The sequence below is a fragment of the Vigna umbellata genome, chromosome 7, assembly GCF_029865625.1.
Source record: "Vigna umbellata cultivar VRB3 chromosome 7, Vumbellata_1.0, whole genome shotgun sequence".
Taxonomy (NCBI): domain Eukaryota; kingdom Viridiplantae; phylum Streptophyta; class Magnoliopsida; order Fabales; family Fabaceae; genus Vigna; species Vigna umbellata.
The window spans coordinates 16,238,168-16,261,506 of record NC_142171.1 but is presented as its reverse complement, the minus strand read 5'-3'; the positions used below and the strand labels follow the sequence as shown (position 1 = coordinate 16,261,506).

General features: G+C 35.2%; 1 protein-coding gene and 1 pseudogene across 5 annotated transcripts; both read right to left on the bottom strand.

Moving 5' to 3' along the window:
• Positions 1 to 3,309: 3,309 nt before the first annotated feature.
• LOC148195240 (uncharacterized) lies at positions 3,310 to 9,748 on the bottom strand. 4 transcript variants are annotated; one of them, XR_015780732.1, is made up of 8 exons: positions 9,482 to 9,748; positions 8,952 to 9,050; positions 8,660 to 8,809; positions 7,818 to 7,891; positions 7,469 to 7,587; positions 6,481 to 6,682; positions 4,019 to 4,102; positions 3,474 to 3,614 (listed from the first exon to the last, which is right to left on the bottom strand). XR_015780732.1 is itself a non-coding variant. In XM_088094221.1 (7 exons), the coding sequence occupies exons 2-7, from the start codon at positions 8,956 to 8,958 to the stop codon at positions 3,428 to 3,430; spliced, it is 621 nt and encodes a 206-aa protein (XP_087950347.1). In that variant the 5' UTR covers positions 8,959 to 9,050; positions 9,482 to 9,745; the 3' UTR covers positions 3,310 to 3,427. The 4 variants fall into 4 exon arrangements, 2 of the variants coding, with proteins under 2 accessions (XP_087950347.1, XP_087950348.1); XR_015780733.1 differs by having other exon boundaries at positions 6,481 to 6,661; XM_088094221.1 differs by lacking the exon at positions 6,481 to 6,682 and having other exon boundaries at positions 3,310 to 3,614; positions 9,482 to 9,745.
• An 811-nt stretch (positions 9,749 to 10,559) lies between these two features.
• Positions 10,560 to 13,539, bottom strand: LOC148195239 (putative oxidoreductase At1g06690, chloroplastic; annotated as a pseudogene). The gene is made up of 9 exons (XR_015780731.1): positions 13,073 to 13,539; positions 12,725 to 12,809; positions 12,430 to 12,545; positions 12,070 to 12,134; positions 11,889 to 11,977; positions 11,727 to 11,806; positions 11,489 to 11,600; positions 11,090 to 11,209; positions 10,560 to 10,958 (listed from the first exon to the last, which is right to left on the bottom strand). The product of XR_015780731.1 is annotated as a putative oxidoreductase At1g06690, chloroplastic (transcript).
• Positions 13,540 to 23,339: the final 9,800 nt, after the last annotated feature.

Here is a 23,339-nt window from a genome sequence, read left to right as displayed (position 1 = left end):
CGTAAGGCCGAACGCTATTAAGAACGAACGTTCGACGTAAGGCCGAACGCTATAAGGGCGAACGCTTCGGTTAAAGACCGAGCGTTATGTATTTATAAGGTTTCAAATATTTATAACAGCTGAGCTGAACGAACGCTCAGACATCCATATGGGGACGCTCGTTCTCGAGCAGAATTCTTTCGAAATGAAGGAATTCCATTCTAAGTTATTTTAAGGAAAACCGAACGGTCTAAGACCGTACAGTGACGAGCGTCATTTACCAAAGGGGATGATTTAAGTTTCAGATTTCTCAAACTTAACAAATTTCCAGATTTCAACCTTTAAACATATACTTATACTTCAAAGGATTCTCAAGTCTATGAACTTTATAACTTTCACATCCAGATTAATTCCCATTCAACAATCAACATATTAATAACTCATACATTACAATATTCATCCATCATTCATACGTATCAAACCAACATACAGTTCAACAACCCAGAAATCATATCCGATATCAGATAACGTTCATAACAGCTCAAACTTCATACATACAACTCAGATCATACAACATGCAGTATAAATTAAACATATAAGCTTCCCTTACCTGGATGGCAGTGTTCGTTCAAATAGTATCACTTGGACTTGCCCAACTTATGGTTTTCTACCCTCCAAGATCTTTCTTATTCTCTTCAACTAAGTCTAACCAAAGAAACGTAAACGATATCAACTTAAGCCCTTGTATGTAACTGAATCTGGGTTCGAAGGAATTCCAGAAACGAGCTTATGAGTTGGAAATCTTACCGTCAACAGAATCTGAAGTTGTTCGGACCAAAATGAAGTTCACGGCATAAGGAACGTTCCTACGGTTCTGAATGTTAAACGGAGAAGAGATGAATGAGTAACAGTAGAGAGAAGTTTTAAGGTTTCTAGAGAGAGGTTGGAGAAGATGAAGGATCTGAGTTCTGAGGAAGAGGATGAGTGGTGCAGGTAAGAGAGAGAATTCTAGGAAATCCAGTTTTGTGAAATTCACGTTCGTTTGAGCGAACGTACCCCAAGCTGACACGTGCCCACTAAATTCTGAACTGGAAGCTTCTTCTGCAACACGTGGCGTGTGTGCATGTGAAGCCATGTGCGTTTTCAGAGAATGATGGGTGCGGTTTCAGTGTATGTCAGAGAGTTTATCAGATTTGGAAATGGGTTTTAAAATGAGATAAGCATGGATTGTGGTGTGCATTAATGGTGATGTGACAGGTAATTTACAGAGAAATTTTCGGGGTCTCACAAATTGTAAAGAAGAGAGAATTGCAAGTAGATGAAAGAGGAAAAATCTAATATCATTAACTATATTTTGCTCTTGATAATATTTTACATTCTTTTATAAAATATAAAGATGAAATTGGTACATATTTTGAAATAGGAAAGAAATAGAATTTTAATTAATAGTTTGAAAAGAAAACACAATTAATCCATTTTTTCTAATTAAAGTGTAATTATACTTACCATACAAGTTTTAGTTACCATTTCATTAATTTAATACATTTACTATATTAAACATATATTAGCTATGTCTTTTAAAGACTTTAGATTATATTCTTAAATTAATTAAATACTTCTCTCTGTTATAATTTAATATTTTTTTAAAAAAATTAATGAACATTAACCAAAATTACTTTATTGATTATATATAGATGTTACCTTTGGCAATTTTAAAATCTTGTTGATTAGTATTTAATATTTTTCTTTTTTTGAAAAAAAAAATCCACCATTTTATCCCACAATTATTTTTAAAGCTTATACTATGCTTATTCATTCATTCTTTTCGTAAATAAATTAACATCTCCTTGAATAAATGCATTTTGAAGAAGACAAGGGAAAAAAACGGTCCCTGACAACCTCCACCATTTTTTACATATTTTCATGCTGAGTTTAAGGTAACTGACAGTTAATTAATTTCTACCTGTATTTAGTTCATTTATTTTGCAACGTTATTCATTTGGGTTATGCAATTATAGTCTCTTTCATTGAAGTATAAACTTTTCTTACTGTTTGTTTCTCCAAACGAGATAGCTTCACTTCTTCTAAAAGAAAGAAAAAAAAATGTCTCTATCAATACTCAGAGGACTTTTGCAAGGATACACCAAATCCTTGCAGAGGTAAGAAAGTTATGTTCCAAAGTTAATTTAGTTTCCACATGCAAGGATACACCAAATCCTTGCTTGAAGAGGTAAGAAAGTTCTGTTCCAAAGTTAATTTAGTTTCCATATGCATTTAATTATTTCTTCGTGATGTGTTTAGAATTTTCAATCTCATGAAAATTTTGCTTTCTGTTTATGATTTTCTTGTGTTAATTTACAATCTCATGAAAATTTAACTTGAACAGCTCATTACAAATTCAGTAATTTACAATTCATGTTTAAGTCATTTTGATTTCAATTCTTTTCTTCCATTGACAAAAAATAATATCTAGTAGAAAAATTCATGATATTCAACAATGTTTCTTTACATGATAAAACGAGCATGTTTGGGTATATTAGAAGTTCTGCACACCTAAGTTTTGGTTATTGGATACATAAGATTTAGTAATTGAGGATAATAAACTATTATTTTAGGATGTGCTTGAGAAAAAAAAAATTGAAGACAGATAAAGAATTTTGGGTGTTTAGTGTTAGAAATACGAGTCTAAGTCTCATATTAGACAGAAATGAGAAAAGTAGATATAAAGTACGATGCATTAATTCATTGTTTTAATATTTTAGGTAGAGAAAGATGTCAATCTCTTATGTATTTAGATTCAAGTTTTATTGATATGATCTCTCTAGTGAATCTTTTCCGTAAACCTTACATTTAGTATGGAGGAAAAAGAAAGAAAAAACAATATTTATGAATCATTGTTCTATTTCTATATGTATATGTATATATATATATATATATATATATGTATATGTATATGTATAAGAGAATAGTGAAATGTTTTGAATCTAAACATTTAAAGTCTCCAATTTTACATTTGAACAACCTCCACAACAACATTGAATGTTAAAATAATTTTTTATTAAGCCTACGATTATAAATAAATTCACAAAAACTATTTTTATTATGAAAAAAAAAACATATAAACGAGACAGATGACATAAGAGAGATCAAAAGAATAGGTAGTAAAAAAAAAACCATGAATAAACCGGAGAAAAAAATCCTTCATGTATATCCAATATGAGATAATTAATCTCATACATGTTTCCTTGATGAATCTAGGTAAGCTAAATATTTGGACCATAGGTTGGTCGAATTGATCCAACTAATTAACACTCCTAACAAACACAGCAATGGTGAAATCCAATCTTTTATAATTAATCTCTATGTGTAAATGCAGAATACAGACTTAAAATCTCAAACTCTTGGTTGATTTATCATTTGGAATATTAGATAAAGAAAAACATCCAAGTTAAGAAAAAAAGTAAAAGAAAAGTTGTAACTTTAAAGTATTGGGGGACGAACTAAACATGGTGCAACCTAATGCCGGTTCAATCTTCACATCAAGAGTCAATTTTTGGTAGTTGATTCTCCTCCAATGGACTAATTCTTTTTTTTTTCTGCTATCTATACCCTGTTTTAAGAACTGCAACCTATTTCTGCACAAAATTTACATTACCAGAAATCAACGACAAGAAAATAAAACAATTAACGAATGAAGGGCATTAACAAATACCAAGACCACTGCACAAGTGCGAAACCCTGAATCCATTAATCAGACTGCTAATATAGCTTCATAGGGATATTTACACGGTAAGGGCAAGTCCAAAACCATTTAATAATCCAATAACCGTACTTGATAGCAAAAATTTGATGAAAAGATATTTAAAAACTGAAATTCCAAGATCTATGTACTGCAAACCTGGATAGCCCAAAACACCAGCCCGCATAAATTACAAATAATATGACAAAGGCTTTACATGTATAGCATGGAACACAATATAAAAATATTGTCAATCAAGTGATGTGCCACAAAAACACAATTATGGATGATAAACCTTACTTGGAATCAGTAAGGCGGCCATGTAGGCTCCATCTTTGGCGAAAACCTTCAATGCCCTCAATTCCACTAGCAAGAATTAGGCGCCTATACATATGAAACCAAGGTACATAAGATGTCCACAGATTGAAAATTCTAAACATCACATTCACTGTGAGAACCTGATAAATTAATACACTAAATCCATCCTCTGATCACACCATTAATGCACCGTGCCACGTCAAAACCCACTTACACTCCCACTGCATGCGTTTGCCAAGTGTCACGGTTAGAGCACTCTGAGAATGTTAGTGGAAGACAAGTGGCGTGTGGAGAATGGGAGTTCGTTTCTGTGTAGGAAGGAAGTGAATTTTCAGAAAAACTCTTCCCATTCTCTGCATGCAATCACCTTCTTCCTCACGAAACTCTAGCTTTTCTTCATCTCTGCCTTCTCTCTAAACTCTTTCATCTTCTCTCTAAGATCACTCACTACCAACATCTCTGCTTCCATTTCAGAAACCGTAGAATAATTCTCGGTGTTGTAAGCTTTCATTAGAACCGAACAAGTTAGAATTCTGTGGCTGGTAAGTTCTCTTCCCTTAACGTTCTCTTCTTCTGTTTCTGCAAACCAAATTCTGGTTGCATGAATGAATTATAGGTCTGAACTGTATGTGATTTTGGTATCTTAGATTTAGTGGAAATCGTGGGGTGAATTTCTGGATAGAAAGCCGTGAGAGCACGAGAGAAACCCTAAGCATTTGGAAGTGCACTGCTAGACCAGGTAAGGGAAGCTTGAGTAATTTAATTTAATACTTGTTTGATGTTTATGACAGCAATGAAGTGTACTGAATGTTTGAATTGTATGAAATCTATGAATTTTGGAGTATGCAAGCACGAGTCTATTGTACTGATTGTATATGACTGATAAACTTGGGAATTTTATGTTGATGATGTTATTGGTTGAGCTGTATGCAGAGAATGAGATGTATATTCTGGAATGTGATTAAAATTCTGTATGGTGTGGAATGATATTGTTTTGAACTGTATGTAAATGATGAGATGTTTGAACTGGGAAACTGGAAAATACTGTATTGATGAGATTCTAATATGAATTCTGTAATGTATGAGATTTATGGTGAAGGTAAAATTATTAAAGTTCAAATCATATAAAATCTGTGAAATTATCGTGTTTGAAAAATCTGGAAATTTTGATCTTCTCTGATTGATCATGTACGCTCGTTATCGAACGGTCTTATACCGTTCGGTTTCCCTGCAATTTCTTTTAGAATAAGGATTCTTTCATTTGGAAAGGACTCTGATTAAGAACGAGCGTTATTGGTGTCAAGAGTTAAGTGTGAGCGTTCGGCTTGGCCTAGCTTGTACCACGATTGAAAATAAATAGAAGTATAGTTAGGACGCTCGGTTTTGTTTACCAGCGTTCGTCATAAGCAGCGCTTAGTATTAGACTGAGCGTTTGTCCTAAAGAACTCTCGGTTTTAGATTGAGCGTTCGTCCTAGTTAGCGTTCGGTCTGATACCGAACGTTCGTTCAAATGCGCGTTCGTTCTATTTGGTGCTCGGTCATTGACTTAGCGTTCGTACTAAGAAGGGTTCGGTTTCTACTGAACGCTCGTCCTTATCATTGCTTCGTGAGCGAACTTCACAGCGTTCGTTCAATTTATTAATTAACGTTCGGTCTTTGACTGGCAGTGTTCGTTTCCGAAATTATTAATGCTCTGATTATTTATTTGAATTCATTTAAACTGTAATGGTCTTTTTCATTTAACCTCAAGTCTTTATACTTAGAATTTTCCTAAGTATTATTCGGATCTTTTAGACTCAATCTCAATTAAATTACTCATTGGTCTTAACGTCCGCGAATGGATAATGGTTCGTTTCTTTTGTTCAGAAACGAGATTGCAGTGTACTGAAATACATTCATCTTGATCTATTAAAGGATAAACTTTTGTTTAAATTAAGAGAGTGGAACACAGAATGAAAATCTGAATAAGAGGAATGGTTAATAATGTGCGAATGATGTTTTGAATGAATTTGATTTGGAAGGGATTGTGAATGAGCGTTCCAAGGAGGGACGTCTCCATGATGTGAATATGATAAGTAGTGTAGTATGACCATGGTAAAATCGCTGATGGCTGTTCATCCTGATATTCCGTGAGTGCTCATCCTCATGTAGAGGAGAGCAGGTCATGCGTGGGAATGGCAGGAGGCACTAGTCCTACTGAGTACTTTGGACTGATAAGGGTTAACCTCGGGTGGCAGCTGTTGAGTGCATCCCAGTTACTACACCACCCGGGTGCACGAACGCCTGCGGTTACATGGATCATACAGTCCGGACAGTCTTTAATTATGAGAATTTGGATAAGTTACTGTATGCGAGAAAATATATATATAATGTTGTATGAAATGCATGATTGATTTACTATGTTAAAATATGTTGATTGTATAAATTAAATTACCTAAGCTTACCCTTGCAATTTCCTTGTGTTGTTTACTGTTTCTGTATGTCCGTCTTGTCAATGCAATGATCATCCGTTGTGGATGTGAGCAGATGGTGAGGCACCCCTGGAAACAATGCTGGAAGAAGAAAATTTGGAGGATGCCAACTTGGTAGAAGTTGAGGTTAAAGCTGAGCAGTAGAGCGCTCGTCCTGTGGCAGTAGTTAATCTTTCTGTATAGTATTTTGGGATGTTAGGTGTATAGTTTTGCAGAACGTTTGTCCAGGGACTCGTTTTATTTTTGATAGATTCTGAACGCTGTAATTGTAGTACGTTCAGTTTTAAATTTTGAGCAGCTGTTGTAAATATTAAGACTGCACTGTATTTTCTGTAAATGTGATTAGTTCTGATTAATGGTAATTACTATTTATTGGGATGTTACATTCACACGCCCAAATGTCACACGATATCCAATACACAAATATTGTCAAAAGTTTTGGCTGCTAAAGTGAGGAAATAAGGTCAATCAATAGAAGTATATAAGGCAATCCAAAAGCTCTGATGAATTTAGTTTATAGTTTTTAATGCCTAAAGAGAATTTATTTTATACAAATTCACTACCAACTTCAATAAAATAAACTATGTGCTTTAGATATTGGAGATCAGTTTGAAAAAACAAAATAAAACTTAGTCCTAGGTTTTGATTTATTTTTTAAATAGATATTAGAAGTCCAAATAAGAACAAATATTCTTCTCTACCATCATAAATTTTGGGATAAGTACAATAATATCTTTAGAAGAGTAAGATAGAGCACCACCTTCCTTAAAATAAAAGCAATGAAATGTTTAGTCATAAAAGATAATCATGTCTAAAGAAGCTGAAGTTTCTGTAGTTTAAAATCTTAGGAAAAATCATTCTTCAAGGATTTATTAAAAGCTTGCTTTATGCTGCATTAGGATATGTAAAGAAAAGAAACATTCTAGACAACGGACCACATTACAGGACTACTTGAACATACCTCTCCAATGATGTAACTTCTGCCTCAAGCTGAGAGGCCCTCCCCTTGGCTTCATCTAGAGGCATTGATAAACCCAACTTCAATTCACTATCTTGAAGTCGCTTCCGTATCTCCTTATCCTGGAGTTTATTTATTTTTATTCCAAAAAAAAGTAAAGGTGATGATAATCTAACAAACTTAATTGTCCTAAATCTTTATCTCCAACAATAACAATTAGCAAATACTACACATATTAAAGATCATTCAAAGAAGATTACATATGATTTAGTGGTAAAATGGAAGAGATGGAGTAAGGAGGAAGAAAAATAAATGAATATTCATAAATGATATCTGATAACAATGTTCTCACCCTTCGTTCAGCACATTGCTTATATAAAGCAATTTCATCTTGACAAAATGGTTCAATGTCATTAATTTGCAAGCCTGCAAGATATAATAAAGCTCATAAAACGTTCAGATAAAAAAGGCTGCAATAGACAAACATCTAATATTAAAAACAATTATCTCGTTAACATACTGCACTGTTACTGAACCTTGTTGAAGTTTTAGTCCTTTAACTTCTCCAATCTGGGCATACCAAAAAAGTGTACCCACTTTTTTTACAAGGTCGGAAAAAAATCAAGTGACTAACGTTCCTACATAACCCTAATCCTAATTACAAAACAACGAAGCAAAATAACTGCTTAATGCATGTCATTGCATCTACTTAGAACTATCAAATGAAAATAAAAACGTAGATCTAAGGGCTATTTTTCTTAAAAGTAAATCTTACGATACAAGTTCAATTTCCAGAATATAATGTTACTAGAATTAAACTACAAAAAAAACCAAGTATATAAATAAATTACTCTTATTTTCTTTTTGCGCTATTAATTTCCTTATTTTTTATACACATTAATTATTAGGATTTTAGACGTTCTTTCTTCTCTATACAACTGTATTAAAATTAAGACAGGAGAATTCACTACATTTATTCACTTAAAGGAAATGTTTATATATACATACTATACCGTAACAAGAAAAACAGAAAATACAACTACAAACTATATAAAAAACAAACTAACATTCCAAAAATAATACCAAAGATGCCGAATAAATTGTGTACCTTGAATAAATTGTTCCCTAATTTTATGCAAGAAAAGGAATTAAGGGAAAGAACAGTTGCACATGGTTAATGAAAACGATACTTACAGAGAAATAGATTCCTGAGAAGTCCATCACACAAATCAACGCCTTGGAGGACATGGGAGGCTATTTCCGGTGGTACTACAGGCGATGGAGGACCGGTCATTAAATCATCACCAACCAAAATTGTTTCATCCATAGTTGGCTGCGAATCGACTGAAACCCACACAAAAGTTTATTAGCATTATTCATCTTCCAAACATTTGAACCTTTTCATATTTTAAGGTATGTGACCTAAAGCAAAACAATTTAACATGCCAGTAAAGACAACATAGTCAGTATAACAGAGATGACGTACCATCCATGGTTGCTTTCTGGTAATCCTTCCGCAAAGAAAACACAACAATTCTGGTTTTTTCTGTTCTTTTTCTTTTTTATAGCAGCTCACAATATACGACTGCAAAAAAAAAAACACGGATTACAATATCATAGTATAGTTGGTATTGCTAATGGTTGGCTAGCGGTGATCGGTGAGCTAAGGCTGTACAAGGGAACGGTTGATGGGTATAAAACTGCAAATGCAGGGGTTTACCGTGGCCTTCACGGTTATTGTATTTCAGAAGTGTGTCTATCTTTTTGAATTTAATTCACAACATAAGGGAAGTGAATGGAGGAATAAATGGTGAGTGAAAAAAAGAAACAACCAAGTAATGTGATTAAATTTTTATAAAAATATACCAAATGACTAAACAAGTATTTCACGGTTACGGACAATTTTTCATCATTTCTACGAACACCTTATGGGCATATAATTTCTACAAATGTTAAATGAAATGATGATGACCCAACATTCTTAAAATGTGAGGAAAGTGAAATCGGAGCACGCACCGGCACCGGAACCGGAGGAGGAGGCGATGCCGCCGGCGAGTCTGATCAGCCAGGACTTGTATTGGCTTTCGGCGAATCTGGTTAAATGGAGAGTAGCTAGGGTTAACTTCGGCTATGAACTTGTCGCTGACAATGGCTTTGGTCAAGTGGTAGAGTTGCAATCGCAGGAGAAGTTTGATGGCTGGCGCCAGTACAAGTGGTTCTGATTTGGGCTGAAGTAACTTGGTGGAGCTCTGGAGAAGGTTTACGCAAAAAGAGTATTTTATGCAAAAATGAAATGAAATTATTACTTAACAAATTTAATTTTAAAACTTTTGAAGGATAATATCAATTCAGAGGTGAATACTGTATTTTTTATTTATTTAACCAAATTAAATAAATTTAATAAATATTCAAATGCTTTTATTTTTAAATAAGTATTTATTTTAATTTTTTTAAAACAGACCGAATTCAAGGGATATAATTTAGAAAATAGTGATATAATGAATCTTATTTATCTTAGGAAGGGGTAATGAAAATGGCTTAGGGGAAAAAGAATTTTAGTTTTAAAAAACATTTAGCAAATAAGAATAAAAAATAATAAAAACACATAATAATAATGCTCATATTTGTTATATCGGTAAGGTTCTACAATAAAATTAGAAAATTTTTCTGAATTCATAATACATTTTAGAAAAATTTAAATTGTTCCTTTACAATAATTTAGAAACTCTGGATATCTTTTTCATTTCTTTATATTTCTTACTTAATAACTATCATATGATGTTGTTATATGGGAGAAAAAGAAAAGGAGTTATTATTTACACAGCTCTGCAACTGGTGGTTACCGAAGCTGTCATAAGCTGTTTGAGTAATTGTGTGAATGAAAATGGATAAGATATATACAGAGTTATTAATTCCTTTGCTTGCATAAAATTAGGGAACAATTTATTCAAGGTACACAATTTATTTTTCTTCCTCCTTACTCCATCTCTTCCATTTTACCACTAAATCATATGTAATCTTCTTTGAATGATCTTTGTAGTATTTGCTAATTGTTATTGTTATAGAAAAAGGAAAAGTTGTTCTAAAACTCACATTTGAGAAAACTATATTAGAGAATTCATTACTTTCTCTTTTCATGTATTTTGTCTTTTTACCAGTCGGAGGAATCCATAAAAGTATTACATACAGAAATTCAACTGTCAAAAAAATGGGCTTGAAATCTTTCCTCTGTCGCCAACCCCCTTTTCATGCTCTTGTACTATATAAAAAAACACAGCATTTCACCAGTTTGATAACCCAACATGACTCATGCACGCCTGTATTCATCTCCGCAGTCACCAATCACTTTTAGTAGATCCTTTCCTTTCGTCGTGGCTTCTCTTATGCTGCCCACATCGTCTTCATCAAGAGCAAGAGAAAATATAGCATTGGCGTCTTGAATATGTTCTGACAAGCCAAGTCTGACACCAATCATCGAACCTGCTACAGCAGGCTGCATGTTTGACAAGAGGCAAAATGAAAGGGATATATACCAGGCCTTATCAATGTAACATGAGAATGAGATTTTATAGCAATAAGCACATCAAATTCTGGAGAGAGAAGAAATCAATCAACTAAATTCACCTGATCTAATATATACTTCACTGCAACCGTTGCAATTGAAACACCATGTTTAGAAGCTACTTGTTTCAGAGTCCGAAGTAGTCCCTGGAACAAATTCCATCCTCCCCAAGCATCTACCATCTGTCAACAGATGCAAAGTATAGAAAAAAAACATATGAATATAACTAAGTTATGTGGACAAAAATTCAAATCATCAACTTGAATTGTTATGTAGCCTACATATTGATTCAGAGTTATTTGTCATTGATAACCCTTTTCCAGACCATCTACAAAAAAGGCTTATCTTAGCTTTACAATGTAGCATATTTAGAAGAGACAGAACCTTTTTATAGAGCACAAAAGGTGCTAAATGTTTCTTAAACTACCTACAATTAAAGAAAGGTTGTCATGAAATCGTACCCTTTTGTACTTTTGGAGGGAGGGAGTGTTTATTGAAGGACCAGCAAAAGGAATAGCTATGTTGGTGTCAAGGAACTTCTCAGACAATAGACCACCCATTACCGTTCCATACCTGCATCAGAAATTGATCTAAGTGGAAATTCTTTTAGATAAATTCTACTAAACTTTCATCTAGTATTCGAAAGAACTATTTTCTATGTTGAAAATTCTTTATCCTCTAAGAAAGGAAGAGAGAGACGTTATAAGTTTGACTCCTGTATGCTGACAAAGCTCTGCCATTCTTTGTTGAGGACGCATATCGACAAGTGAGTGTTGTACCTGAAATCGAAGATACCAATAAGGTTCACGAACTATATAGATTATTAAAAGAACTCAAAAAAATTAAAGCAAGTGGATATACCTAATTGCTTACAACAGGAATCTCATTTTCAAGAATAATCTGTAACCTCTCTGTATCAAAATTTGTCAGAGCCACGGTCTTGATTTTACCTGTATCAAAATTTAACTAGCGTAGTTTGATCAAAGCAAGAAATGTGAACTTATATGTGAATTCGTAACCGTTAATCAGAAACAAAACTAACCTTCTTCTTTCAAGTCTGGAAGGTGTTTTAGCGCATCCAAGTAGCCTGGATTTGAATAATCCCACCTAAATCCATTAGAGATAGAGGTGAATTGTCACAAGAATCCTGAACTTCAGAGAGTTAGAACTATTTACAGAAGTAGTTTGGCTAGACAGTGGGAATCCAGTACTCATTTCACTATTTCAGTACAGAATCAAAATGTATGATGTTTTGTATGATGGTCTCATGGTCATGGATGATGGTAATCGTTATGATTTTTCCTAAAAATTTCAAGAATTGCAAAATGTGGATAAATAATTATGCTGCTTGAACCATGATAGTTTGTAGATCAAATAAACACAATACAGAGGGATTAACTACCAATGGAACTGAAGCATGTCCAAGGATTCTACATCCATCTCTTCCTTGAAACATTGATGTTGTCTTTTACATAGCTAGCAGTCATCTTAACTGGCAGAGGCACCCACTTAGTGAGACTGCACCAAATAATACAATGGACAATAAGAAAATACTTTCTTTTATATTTTCAATAACAATTTGGAAATATATGGTAGGACGCTTACCAGCCAAATACTATAAAAGTAGCTGCATCTTCTTCAAATCTTCAAATAGAAGAAAAAAGTATAAAAGAATATGAAGTTACTGATCAACTCACCCTCTGATCTGTTCCAATAATTCTGGAGGACGCTCACGACGAACTCGGTTGATGAAAATCCCATATAGATCTTCAACAAGTCCATCTGCAAAGCCCGAAGAACACAACAATGAGAACAATCCTCAAAAGGCATAACCTCTAAGAAGGCTTGCAAAAAGCTCATGTTGGGAAGAATCCACATCTAAAACATCCAACAATCACATAACACTCAAATTTGAACACATCAAATCTACTATCGCCTTCTATTCCTCTAAAGAATAACTTCAGCGTGTAGTCAAGGAATTTCCTTAAAGGAGTACATTATTTCAAATAGAAAAGCAAGTAGAAGCATTTAACTAAGTTGTATACATATATCAGCCATGTCAAAAGTAGTGAGTCCAGCATCAGCATATTTAAGCATAGGCATATTTAAGCATAGCATCAACAGCATCATCCCTGTCAATTCTGCCCCACCCGCCACTGGTCTGCCACATCCCATTCACAACCCGACACATATCCAGAGAATCATTGCCATTCTTCACGACAATGCTTCGATTATCCTGTGTGCACACACATTGAAACGGCCTCAGATGCCTATATTTTGGTGTTACTACTATTCCCCTCCTAGTTGGTGTTCCATTTGGACTGAAAGTGAATTTGCCCAAAGAATGCGGCAACAACTCTGACATTTCCAAAGTGCTCAAGAACCTATAATGACAATAGGAAATGCACAAAATAAGACAGTTCCTTTCAACAAATTTACGTGTCGCTCTAACAAGATAAATAATAGAGTCATGGTCACAGTGCTGCGTCGTCACTGCTTTATCCTATATCAACACCCTGTTCCTCTCCACCATGCGTTTATATCATTTTTATTGGTATAAATAGATTTTTTGAGGGAATGGATATTTTTAATTGAGTTTCTGTATAAAACTTTTGTTTTATTACATATCTAAAATTTTGTTCTTTTTAATCAAGGTTCTTATTTAAAAATTATTTATTTTTGTTCAATCATTATTTTGCTGGGTGAAGTTGACGTGTTTATGTCCGGTTAGTTTATTGCGTTTAATTTAAAAAAGTCAATGTCGCGGACTAGGAGCAATCCACGTCAAACGACATCTTAAACGTAAGCAATTCAATTTCAGAGAGCAATTTTCTAACCTCGAGTAGAGTTGCAGCGACTGAAGAGGTAGTAATTGTGGAGCAGAAATTTTAAAAAATATTACATGATTATTATTTTAATATTTTAAAGATTACTTTAAGAAGTAACAAACTTTCTAGGTTTCAATGCAATCCCTAATTAGTTCTAGGTTTCTTTCCGTGAAGGCACAAAACTTTCTTCTCATGCAAGCTTTTAAATCATGCCAATCACGTATGGAGGACTTTCTACCTTTCCTAACATGATATTGTCTTTCATCCCACCACTCACTTGCATGCTTTTCTAACTTAAAGAGATATATGCTAAGGACATAATATTCACTCTCTTCATAAAACCAAGGATTTATTTTATCAATTTCTTTTTTCCAAGCTAGGTATGTTAATGCACCTATGTCTTTACCAAAAAACGGAAGATTCCTAGCTTGTTTAAACATGTCATCAACATTATCTAACCTAGAAGACCTATATGAACTATAACAAGACATCTTTGTTTTTAAAAGTTTTCTTTGTGTGAAAGGTATACAAGATTCACACTTAGACAAGTCCCAGGTAAGAGAGGTGAGGTAAGAGAGGTGAGTCACGAAGACTGCTTAAATACCAAGTCTTACCTTGCCAGAAATGTCTTACCCTTTAAACAAAAATCACCTTTAAAATCAAAGAACACAACTCACAAACAATTAAGCACAAATTAAAAGACTAGACTTTAATGTGATAAGGCTTAGTGTAACATCCCAAAATACAGTAGTTACCATAATTCAGAATTAATTACAATTAACAGTAACATAAACAGTCTTTGCATTAAATCAGGATTAAAAGCCGAACGGCATCAGTACAAAAGAACGCGCATAACGCATACAAGGGAAAACCTGGAACGAACGTTCTTTGATATATAAAACAACGTACGTCAAAATAGAGGAATATAAGATTAAGACGAACGGCCTAACAAAATACTTGGCCGAACGTTCAAACTACACTAACATTTACAGTCCTGATCTAACGAGCACTCTAAGGCTCTGCCTTTACTTCAACTTCCACCAGATTAGCTTCATCCAAATTTTCTTCTTCCAGCATTTGTTCAAGGGATGCACCACCATCTGCTCACACCCACGACGGATGATCATTGCATTTTGACAAGACGAAAGTACATGGATAGTAGACAACACAACGGAAATGCAAGGGTAAGCTTATAATATTTAATTTATACAATCAACACATACATTTACATTTCAATTCACACATACGACATGTAACTTATCAAATAACAATCATAGAAATACGTATATAAGACAGACCGTCCGGACTGTATGAACCATGTAGTTACAAGCGTCCTTGCACCCGAGTGGTGTAGTAACTGATCTAATCTCACAGCTGCCACTCGAGGTTAACCCTATTTGTCCAAAGTACTCAAGAGGACTAGGGCCTCCTGCCATTCCCACGCATGAATACCCCCTTCTACTTGAAGAGGCGTATCACGGAATATCAGGATGGACCGCGAGGCTTAACTTATCCAGGTTCATACTTTACCAAATTTCACATTTAACACATCTGAGACGTTCCTCCTTGGAACGCTCGTTCAAATTTCCACAATCGTATAATCAGTTAATACAGTATTCGAACACATTGACATTTCATGTTTATAATATTTCCATTCTTTGTTCCACTCTCTGAAAAAGACGGGCGTTCAACTTTCTGAAGGAAGAGGACGTACGTTAAAACCGGATTTAAAAGAACTTCTTAAAATCTCAAAGACTTCAGAATCAAAAGATCAACTCCAGAATATTTTTAAATACTAAGAAGTCAGATTATCTCAATTTAGATGAATAGACATTTAAAGAGAATACTTGAATATCTAAGGAACTTTGTATTCGGAAGGAACAGGCTACCAGTCAAAGACCGGACGCGCAAAATATAAAATTTTCAAATGTTTGGACGAACGCTATTTACGTTTGGTAAGGAATTAAAGAAAATGACAAACGTTCGGTTTAAGACCGAACTCTTTATTAAAGCGAACGCTCGGTATATGACCGAGCACAAATCATGACGAACGCTTGGCAAAAGGCCGAGCGCTCTTTAGGACGAACGCTCAATATGGAACCGAGCGCTCTTTAGGACGAACGCTCAATATGGAATTGAGCGCTCTTTAGGACGAACGCTCAATATGGAATTGAGCGCTCTTTAGGACGAACGCTCAGTATAAGACCGAGCGTTACTTATTTATAAAGTTTCAAATATTTATAAACATCTAAGCTGCACGAACGCTCAGACATTCAATTGGGGACGCTCGTTCACGAGCAGAATTCTTTCCAAATGAAGGAATCCCATTCTAGTTATTTTAAGGAAAACCGAGCGGTCTATGACCGTACGATGACGAGCGTCATTTATTAAAGGGAAGATTTAAAGTTTCAGATTTTTCAACCTTAACAGAATTTTCCAGATTTCAAATTTATAAACTTTATAACTTTCATTCCAGATTTAATTCACCTTAATTATCATCATCATATAGATCTCAACATTTTAATCATTCCAACTATACAATAACCATACTCCATTCATACGTAACCAAATCAACATACATTTCAATCAAAATCAACACATATATAATACATACAAACAGTGCTTGTTCATGACAGATCAACCAAAACCAGAAATCATATCAGATATCAGTAATCTTCCATAACAGCTCAACTTCAGATTTATCATACATGCAAATCAGAACATATAACATACAGTATAAATTAAACATATAAGCTTCCCTTACCTGGTCTAGCAGTGAACTCCCTACGCGAACGTTTGTTAACTTGTCCAAACAAAATTTCCTACCCGCAACGTGATTCTCAAGTGTTTCACTAACTCTAACCAAAAAGAACGAAGGAGAACTTAGTGTATATTCTAACATGCAGCTGCATCAACAAATTGCAAGCTATAACACACAGTTTAAACAAACAGAAGCAATTAAACTAGATAACTCCCTTTTCTCAGTAAATTTCTGCTAAAGCTAAACTCTCAAGTATCAGCTCTGCACACATCAAAATCAAACCAGATTCTATTAGACACATGGAAATGGTCATTATACCAGATTCAAAGGGATGTAATTCTAAGCTGAAGCCAAACTGATTAAATAACCATCCAGACTAATCAAAACCTGACCAATCCAATGCAATACAGAAACAATTCCAATTCAGAATGGCTAATCCTAGTCTACAAAAACTATCATACCAGATCAACCTTCAAATAAAGCTAAGCAATAACAAGCTATAACAGGAATAGTTCAGCCAAAACAGAAGCAATTTAAGGTGAAAGAAACTCCCTTCAGTTCAGATGGCTGCTACTGGTTGCTCAAGCTATACTCATGCTCATTCTAAACTAATCTCAACTTCTATTGGACACCCTGCACTGGTTCATTTCTGCATACAAAATCAAACCCAAAATCCAGCAAATACAAATAGGAATGGACATTAACCAGATGCAATGGGTGTAATTCAAAGATGAACTAAACTGATTTAAACAACCATTCAATTCTAATTTAAAATCTGATAAATCCAATGGGTAAAAAGAATGATGTGCTTAATTCAACCAGGAAGTCAGAATTGGAAATTAAGTGCTTTAGTCACTTTTTAAAAAATGGAATGATGCTTTGGCAGTTAAAACAAGTTCATGCACAAGCCTAATTACTCCAAGCAAATCAATTTATGCATAAATCTGTCCATGAAATCCTAACTAGGTGGCATGCAAGGGTATGCAATCAATCAATCTGACAAAAACTGAAAGTTGCATGTGATTAATACCAGGAAACTATTTTCCATATGCATTTGGAAAAATGATCTCAACAAAGAAAGAGTGATGGTGCTAATAATTACTCAACAGATTTCAACAATTGCAAGCAAACCATGAAATCAGTAATCACATTCAAACATATAATATCTCAATGATTTCAGCAAACAGTTTATAAGCCAAAATGAATGCAATGTCAGTTTAAGCAAACCACAACTGCTCCAATCTTATTGATCCAATTTCTTTTCCTGCACAATGAACAATCACAAAAACAGTTAGATTAACAATGAATTCTCTATTTCAAAGTGCCAAGGAATTAGGCCAAGTTAGCCACACTAAACTCACTACACTCTGGCTTCTCTTTGAAAGCTTAAAAACACTCAAAATGGAAAGGTTTGGAAGGGAGATTCTCCCTTGGCAGTAAAAAGCTGGAAAGTCTTTCAGACCACCACCACCTAAGATGCTACCAAGCACACAAACCTTCTTTCAAATTCCAGAAACCAAAGTTTAAAAGCTTCTCAATCAAGAATGGCTAGGCTAAGATCAAAGTAATGGACAGACAGGTAGAACAGAACAGGACAGCCACTAAAGCAAAGGAATTGACAGCACAACAGAGAAACTGACTCAAGATCAACTCTAGACCAGATTACAAAAGCAAACAAAAACTTCAATTAGGAACAGCAGATCAGAGTTTACACGTGCATTGAGACAAAACCAGAACATTCAACAATTGACAAACAAGAAACAAAGCTTTTGATCAAAGTAAGCACAACAAATAGAACCTAAGGAATAGAACTAGAACAGATTTTAAAAACAATAAACAGAAACAAGTTGCAATATCATCAAAATTTTAAACTCAAAGCAATTGAGTGAAACTGTTTGATGAAATGCTAATAGAGAACAACAGTTTTCTGGTGCATCAGATTTCAGAAAAGTTAATTGCACTGGTCTTTCAGCTTTTTATAACTATGTAAATGTTTCTTTTGTCAATTCAATTTTTTTTTTATGAAAACAGAACGACCAAGCTTTTGCTGCAATGACAACTCAATTTCACATGCACCAATCACAGATTTCAGAAAAGGCAACCAACTAGCAACTTGTGAATGAAAAATGCCATAAATTTGGTGGTTTAAAGAATGAAAATGCTTAGGGCAGCTATAACTCGTGGTTTCTTTGCATCATCAGTTTCAAACAACTAAAACAAACTTGTTTATAAAGCAAATAGATGCAGAAACATACTATCTCAAAATTTGACTTAGTCAGCCCCCAAATTAATCAATGTAAGCAACTTAACCACTCAAATTTTGACTCAATGAAATCAAATAGCTTTTGATCAGCTAACTAAACTCAAAGACAGCAATTAAAATTCAAACAAGACACTAGGAAGTTAATGCAAGATTTCCAGCAAGATCTATATGCCAGAACAGATTTTAAAACAAAAAAAACTAGACTCAAACAAGATAATGCAGATCGGTCAACTGCAACTTTGATACTGTTGGAGTTTTCACAAGATGCCACCAAGCTATTTACTTCAGCAATTCATGGCTTAAGTGGTGTGCACCTGATACAAACTCATTCAAGCCTTTTATCATCGAAATAATATGTATTGGCCATGACTATAAACGCACATCAAAATACACATCAACAAATCTTAAATCTGAGATTAAGGTCACTTTTGCATGCACCCGAGCTCACAATGACTGTATCATAGCTCATATGGTGTACAGCCACTGATCATATAATCCAGAATCTCAGGAAAAATCAAATACAGCTTTGAACACAAAATTTATGACATTTTAATCAATTAAACATAACTGTAAACATGACAGAATATGATTCATCAATGAAAATGACTCAAATGAACAAATGGACCGATTAAAATGAGGAAAAGACTCAAAGAAAAGCTGGCACACACAAATAGACTCAAAAATAATGACTCAAGCACAGGATACACAACCTTATCAGAATTTGGAAACCTAAACGCATAAATTGAACAAACGCGAAAGCAACACAAGACATTCAATGAAGATAATGAACAATGCGAAAATTTGAAGAACAAACTCAGAATCAAGACAGAATCAAGACATAACTAGAAACAAAAAAAAGGCGCGAATCAAACGCAAGAACAGAAGAAAATCGAACAACTCAAAAATGGAAGAAAACTCAGAATAGAGACGAACCGAGATACTTACCTTCGAAGCGTGTTCGACCTTGCTCTAATACCACTTGATGGACGAACGCCCGAGGAGATGACGAATGTGCGTGTCGTGAGCTCCTTCGAAGCTTCCTCCAGAGATGAATGCAGCAGAAAATGATAAAAAACTCGAAGAAGAACAAGAAACGGAGGGTTAAATTCGATAGAAACCCTAGAAAAGGGGAAAAGCTCAAAATGAACCGATTAATCGGTTCAAATTCATGATTGAACGGTGGGAAAGCTAGATTGCTAAGTGGAAAGTGGATTAAACGGTAGAAAATCAAAAGAAATGATGGAAGAAGATGGATCTGTGAGGAAAAAGAGGATTACCGTGATGGAAGCAATGGTTCATGATGATGAGAGCTCTCGAGAGAGAGTGAGATGCTCTGTGATGTGCAACGTGAGAGTGAAAGATGTGGATTCTGAGATATGAAGAAATGAAGATCTGTTTCGTGGTGGAAGAAGACGCGAGAACGAAATGCGAAATGAAATGGCGTTTATGATGCGCGAGAGGAAAACCAATTAAGTGGAATGGAGGAGTTGACGCGTGGTCGAAGAATGAAAGGGAGAGCGCTGACGCATGATCGGTGGCAGTGAAGGAGAGGTAGCGTGGAGGAGAGAAGCCTCGTGAAAAATGGAAAATCGAAAATGGAGATGAGAGAGTGTGCTTGAAAGTAGGATAGAAGGAGTCTTTGGACTCTCTAATCTATGGGTTTTTGCACCAAACTAGGCAAATATGCCCTCTTTATTACCAAAATGGGCAAATTTTGACCCAAAGTGAAGTCGTGGGAGGCCAAAACGACTTCAATTGAAGAAGTCGTGCCCCCTGCACGACTTCACCCTGTTCATTGGACCAGGGTTGAAGTCGTGCACCCCCAACACAACTTTACTTTCTTTTAATTTTTAACTTTTATTAATCTGGTGCGATTCGGCAAAATTCTGCAGAAACGAGCGTACGTCCGAACAGTGCTCGACCAAATCGTGGTCGGCAAAATATAGGTGAAATAAAAATGGAGATTACGTACAAATAGTGGTAGGCCAAGTGAGCGTTCGGTTTTGTATTCTCATGTAACGAGCGGTAGGATTCTTCCTTGAATAAAAGTTAGTAATATATTAGACGTTCGTCCTTAATTTAGTACTCTCATGAAGCAATCTCGAGCGTTCGGTCTTGGTAGATTAATGATTGTGAGCGTTCGTCCTAATTTGGTAGTCTCGGCTGGTGAACCTGAGCGTTCGGTCTTAAATTGGTAGGTTTCAATCTTGAGCTTTCGGTCTTCGTGAAACAGTGATCGTAGGCGTTCGTCTTTAAATTGGTATTCTCAGAGAGTGATCTTTAGCGTTCGGTTTTGGTTCTGTATTAGTATTTTAGGCGTTCGGTCTTAAGTTGGTGTTCTTAGGCTTCAATCTTGAGCGTTCGGTTTTAGTGTAATAGTGATTAAAAGCGTTTGTCCTAATTTGGTATTCTCGGATAATGATCCCGAGCGTGCGGTCAATCTTGAGTGTTCGGTTTCAATCTGGAGCGTTCAGTCTTTGTGACTTAGTGATTGTTTAATTGTGATTGTGAGCGTTCGGCCTTAAGATAGTATTCTTAGGTTTAAATCTTGAGCGTTCGGCCTTGGTGTATTGTGATTGTGAGCGTTCGGTCTTAAGTTGGTATTCTTAGACTTGGATCTTGAGCGTTCGGCCTTTAGTTGGTTTTAAATAAAAGTGTAAAATTTATTTATTTAATAATATTAAAAAACTTTAATTATTAATTAAAGATGATTTTAATTATTTTAAATACATCTAAAAATATTTTTTAGAAATTATAAATGATTTTAATTACTAAAAGTTAAAAATTAAAATAAAGTAAAGTTGTGTTGGGGGTGCACGACTTCTCTTATTGAAGTCGTGAACCCCCTACGATTTCAATTTTTTTTATATTTTTTTATTAAAAACGGTATGGTAATCGATTACAACATGTGGTAATCGATTACCATACCCTAAAGTCATTTTTGGGGTGCACGACTTCAACTCTGGTCAAATGAACAGGGTGAAGTCGTGCAGGGAGGGCACGACTTCTTCAATTGAAGTCGTTTGGGTCCCCCACAACTTCCCCATTTTCGCAATTTTGGTTGAATTTGCCCATTTCGGTAATATTAAAGGCAAATATGCCTAGTTTGGTGCAAAAACCCTAATCTATGACTTTTAAGAGAGAATAGTTTCTTATATCAGAAAATTCAATTTTCATTAATCTCAAAAGTCCCAATACAAAAGAGGAGCTGGGTATTTATAGTAACCCATGTTCTTTACAAACTAAAATACGTGCGTAATAAAATGTAAAAACTATAAAAAGAGGACACTGATAAAACACATCAGGCAGGATTCTATCATCTAAGCTGAGTTTGCAAACATAAAAATCCTAACTACTTCAGCATCCAAAATGTTTGTATACCATGCCTCGTCAAATTCAGAACTTTGTTTCTTGACTACTGTTTCTAAATGTTGTTCTTGAAATGTTTCAGGAATCAGAAAAAGGTTATTGGCATGTGCCGCTAGCACCGGACACTAGCAGTGAGTCTTCGATATGTTGGCTCTGCATTACCCGGCCAAGTGGTCATGATGTTGTCGCTACGGTTTCCAATGGTGTAAGTAGCTGCTTGGATTCCCAAGTCGATGAAAACAATGCCACTTCCATCAGTGGTAAAAGACCGAGTATATAAATCAATTACTCTTATTTTCTTTTTGCGCCATTAATTTCCTTATTTTTAATACACATTAATTATTAGGATTTTAGACGTTCTTTCTTCTCTATACAACTGTATTAAAATTAAGACAAGAGAATTGTCAGGCTTAAAAAAAAAATGACGAGCGTTGGTGGAGTCCACGTGGCAACCGGAGAGCGCGCCACCTCAGCAACGTACGTGGCGACATCGCTCCACCAGCGGACGCCAGGTGTCGCACGTGAAGGTGGGTCAGCAACGTTAGTGGAGAGCGCAGCTGCCAGGGTGTGAACGTGCGTTCGGCGGTAGTGGAAAGCACTGAGAATTTCTGAAGTATTCTTCCTCTGGCCGCACCTTCCTGCTTCATTTCTGCAAACCAATTCTCTCCTCCTTCTCTCTACATTCTCTGCACCTTCTCTCTAAAGGAACCACCGTTTAATCTCCTCTGACCAGTATTCCAGCACCGTTGAAGGACGCTCGGCGCCAAGGACTTCCAGAGTAACCGTTCGTTTTGAGAATCTGGACTGGTAAGTCCGTCTTTCCTTTCTGTCGTTCGTTTTACTGGCATGCAAACCCAGTTCTGAGTGCGTACGTTCATCACCATTCTTAAAAATGGGTAGATCTGATGGTGTCGGGATTATTACTTCTGTAGTTTGGATTAACGAGCGTTGACGATAGGAGAGTCTAGTGGAGAAGGGTATTTGGGCATTTGAGAACGTTCGGTCATCTAAGAGGTAAGGGAAGCTTATTTAATTTAATTCTGTATGTTGTGCTTTGTATGAACGTTCGTTAATTTCCTGCGTGATGTTGA

What these genes read in the sequence shown, in the direction of transcription:
- LOC148195240 (XM_088094221.1), bottom strand. An exon ending in AGCAATGTGCTGAACGAAGG is followed by an intron (nt 7,588 to 7,817) that starts GTGAGAACATTG and finishes AATAAACTCCAG; the next exon opens with GATAAGGAGATACGGAAGCG. An exon ending in GAAGTTACATCATTGGAGAG is followed by an intron (nt 4,103 to 7,468) that starts GTATGTTCAAGT and finishes TCATATGTATAG; the next exon opens with GCGCCTAATTCTTGCTAGTG.